Source organism: Lactuca sativa, chromosome 7 (assembly GCF_002870075.4).
Source record: "Lactuca sativa cultivar Salinas chromosome 7, Lsat_Salinas_v11, whole genome shotgun sequence".
Taxonomy (NCBI): Eukaryota; Viridiplantae; Streptophyta; class Magnoliopsida; order Asterales; family Asteraceae; genus Lactuca; species Lactuca sativa.
In genome coordinates this window covers 15,311,409-15,315,460 of record NC_056629.2, presented here as the reverse complement: position 1 = coordinate 15,315,460, position 4,052 = coordinate 15,311,409, and the positions used below count along the sequence as shown (strand labels likewise).

Below are 4,052 nucleotides of genomic sequence, written 5' to 3'. Positions count from 1 at the left end.
TTTTATTTATTCTCTATTCATAGCTTTTGCAGATTTGAAGGACCCAAATGTTATTACCATTTTATACTTGAAAACTAATTATTAATCAAGTGTTATTAGGAACCAAAAGTTAAAAGATCCACAAGGAATATGAAACCATTAAAAGATACACAAGCAAGATGAAATCATCAAGATTAGTGGAAGTTGCTCTCCCTTATGGATTGGGAGACCTAGGTTCGAACCCTCCTGCCCCCATTTCGTTTATTTGTTGCGGTTTTCTCTCCAAAGAAGCATCGCTGACATGGCAAGCCATGTCAGCTCTGACTCAGCCCCTTTATGTTTTTGAGGCATTATCGCACAAAAATCCAGCTGACATGGCAAGCATGTGGCAAGCCATGTCAGCTCTGACTCAGCCCCTTTACGTTTTTGAGGCATTATCGCACAAAAATCCAACTTTGCGTATAATCAACCATTTCATGTAAAATTGAGGGCTTTTATGACAAAAACTCATCTGTTTATTACTTTGGAAAAGATTATTCATTCATATTTGAAGCCGCTGATATCATGGTTAAACTAACTAATCAGTGTACTTTTATTGTATTACCTATTTAGTCATTTAAAAATTAGATAAATTTATGGAAATTGTAAATGCAAAAAACAAAACTCTGAAGAAGAATGGTTTTGTATACAAATTTACAACTAAAAACCGAATATAATGTACATGGAAACTTAGGATTTAGGATTTACAAATGATTCTGATTCCAGATCACTATTTAGTATATACAAGGCTCTAATCTACCTAAATTTTGTACATGTCAAAGTCATCAAAGTACGGCTACATGACGTTAAACTGATAGAAAAATGATGATAAGATTAAGAAACCCGGATTTCTGCAAATATAAGATATAAAAAAAATAATTAGGGTCAAATGGTGAACTGCGTAGGTAGATGATGAAGGTTTTGCACAACAGGGATCGGGATAGGAAGCTTGTCACTGTCACAGTCGCTGTTCCGGCTTTTGTGCATTTGTTTTTGTACCGCTTTTATGGCGGCTACTCTAGCGGCATTAGCCGCCCGATTGGCGGATGTCACCACATTGTTCACTTTTTGGTCCATTTTTTCTGATGCATCATATTCATATGCTTTCTCTGCTGCCCTTCGTGCTTCCTGATAAAGTAGATAACAATAAGGATAACACATGCTATATAAATCCATTGGTGATGGGTGTGATTTTGTAGATTACCTGAACAGCATTAACAACTTTTGAACGATATTCAGTGACAGTTGATACAGGACACATTATATTCTTTGAGCTTGGAACATCAAGAACGCCATTTTGCCAGTGCCCAGATTGCGTTTCACCATTTCTGAAAGTGTACACTCCGAATCCTTGCCGTCTTCCTTCATGCCATGATCCTTCGTATCTATGTCCATTTGCAAAATTATACACTCCAAATCCGTGCATTTTGTCAGCGAAATACTCTCCAGCATATGTATCCCGATTCCTACAAAAGGAAACAACACTTGAAACTTGAAATTCCCATACAAGAACAATCAAATGCATATAAAAGTATGGTGGTCGAAGTGATTGATGATGTTACCTGAAATGGTAATAACCAAGACCATGTTTAACGCCCCATTTGAATGCGCCTGCATACCGACCACCATCTTCACAGCAATGAACACCACATCCATGGCTGCGACCATTAGACCATTCACCGGAATAAACATCTCCGGTATAAAACTTGTATACACCGAGGCCGTGTCTTAACCCTTGTCTATACTGGCCTCTGTATCGGCTTCCCTTCACCCACGTTTCGACTCCATAACCATCGTACATTCCGTCAACCCAATCGCCTTCATATCTCCCACTCATGTAATAATAATAAACACCACAACCAGAACACTTACCCTTATGAAACTCACCTTCGTAGACATCGCCGTTACTGTATGCTTGCACCCAACACCCGGAATTCACTCTTTTTTTGTTCCCTTTTGGCTTTGATCCGATTGACCAGAACACCGGCAATGGAGCTCTGGCAGAATGGGTGGAGGAATATAGCTTAATTGGGAAGGATCTAGCGAGTAGTGTTCGGAGGGAAGGGAGCTGAGGGAGGCCGAGATTGAGGGAGAATAACAGTGCAGCCGAGAATGCAAAAGCGGATAGGAAATCGAGCACGTAAGATTGGCTTGGGCGAGAAACTAAGAAGTAGAAGAACGGGAGAGATAACAGAAGGATTAATCTTATGTGAGATTGAAGGCGGCGGAGATGGCGGAGACGGTCGAGGAGGTGAAGCGCAACAGCCCGCTTAGAGTAATGTTTTTCCGGTGAAAAGGGTGAATCCGAAGATAAATTGGTAGTGGTTTGGGGGAAAATTGGTCGTTTGTGTGGGGTTGATTTAGGAGCTGGTGATGAAATTGGAGTAAGATCAATATCAACATCATTGATTACAATTTCGTGTTGATGATTAGGGTTTCCATTTGTCACCGTTGTCGTGAAATTGTTGAAATTATTATTGTTATCATTGGGTGATGGCAAGACTACTAACAAAGAAGACGGTGAAGATGGTGATGGAGGTGAATGGTTGGAAATTGGAGAAGAGAATGCTGGAATGGGATTGAAATCGGAAGAGACACCGCTGCTATCTTTTCCGATCTGAATTTCAGATATTTTTTGATGCATTACATCCGTGAATTAACACACTACAGATACACAGATTGGGTTTTTGCCAATGAATTTGCTCATGCTTGTTGCGAATTCCTGAAGAATCCCTTGAAAATTTCTGGGTCGTCAAAGAAGATTTTGATAAATTGTAGACAGATTTTCGAGAGATTCATAGAAGAAGGAAATCGAAAGCAAAGCGGATTTTGCGTTGAATTGATGGTGGAAGAATGGAGGCGCCATGATTAAGTTTTGAAGAAAAAGAAGCCACCTTTCATTGTTTTCTTTTTGGTTTTCTCTAACAATTTTTTATTTTGGCAATTAATGTACGAGAAAAATGATCATAGTTATTTGTTTTTTTAATAGAAATTAACCAAAATTTAAGAAAATTACCTTAATAACCATCATCTCTCTCTCTCTCTCTCTCTCTCTCTCTCTCTCTCTCTCCCTCCTTGAAGCCACAGCTCAGGAAAGATGGAAAAACGGGATATCGGCCTCTCCATCTCCGATTCTCGACTGTTCCAGCCCCATCTCCATCCTTCCTTCGTTAATTCAACACCCACCACCTGCTTGTTGTATTTTCAAGTATCATCGACATCCAAAACAGCCTCCTAGCAAGACTTAAACTGCTGAGAAACTGTCACGAGAAAAGCACCGACAACTCTCCCTTAGACGACCAAAAGAAGCCTCAAACACCCCCTCATTCCCTTGACCGACAGATGCTGCTACTGTCTCCCTTCTGTCGGGTTACGGCCGGCGATGAGGCAAAATGAAAGAAGGAAACTGCCGGAGCAGACCTGTACAGCCGACACCCCTCCCCCTTTCTCAATATCGCCAGCCGCATGACCACCATTTTGACTGCCTTCGATCGCCTGATGCCTTCTCGATCTAATGAAGACGAAGATGAAGACCGAGGTCCCTTTCTCAGCCTCACCTTGTGATCTGCTTGAACCTCACTAGTACCCTCGATTTTTGATTACTTCCATTCGTGTTCTTCCTCGATCAGACGAAGAAGACGCACCATCTCCCTTTTGCATTTCAGTTCATCGACGAAGTGAAGATCCAATTTAAGATGGGTTCTTTTGAGAGAGAGAGAGAGAGAGACAGAGAGAGAGAGAGAGACCCTTTATTAAATAATTATATTTTTTAAATAACAAAAAACTTCATAAATGGTCCATCTTTTGTGAAATGACGGAAATACCCTTCACTTAACGGCCAAAAGCTAACGGAGTTAGCGAAAATGACCATTTGTTAAAAGTTTTGAAACCACAGGGACCATCTGTGAGGTTTTTTGAACTTCAGGACTAAACTTGATATTTTTGAAAACCACAGGGACCATTTTTAAAGTTTTGTCTAAAGTAAAAATAATAAATGTTTGTTAAATTCAAAATCATTTTTTTTCCAGAATAGT

The 4,052-nt window shown here is 40.1% G+C and overlaps 1 protein-coding gene across 2 annotated transcripts; it reads right to left on the bottom strand.

Annotated features, from left to right (window-relative positions):
* Positions 1-645: 645 nt before the first annotated feature.
* On the bottom strand, positions 646-2,945 carry LOC111905973 (uncharacterized). Of its 2 annotated transcripts, none has more exons than XM_052765568.1 (3): positions 1,581-2,945; positions 1,223-1,502; positions 646-1,146 (listed from the first exon to the last, which is right to left on the bottom strand). In XM_052765568.1, exons 1-3 carry the CDS (start codon positions 2,660-2,662, stop codon positions 904-906), a joined length of 1,605 nt encoding a protein of 534 aa, XP_052621528.1. In that variant the 5' UTR covers positions 2,663-2,945; the 3' UTR covers positions 646-903. The 2 variants fall into 2 exon arrangements, with proteins under 2 accessions (XP_052621528.1, XP_023757475.1); XM_023901707.3 differs by having other exon boundaries at positions 1,223-1,484; positions 1,581-2,939.
* Positions 2,946-4,052: the final 1,107 nt, after the last annotated feature.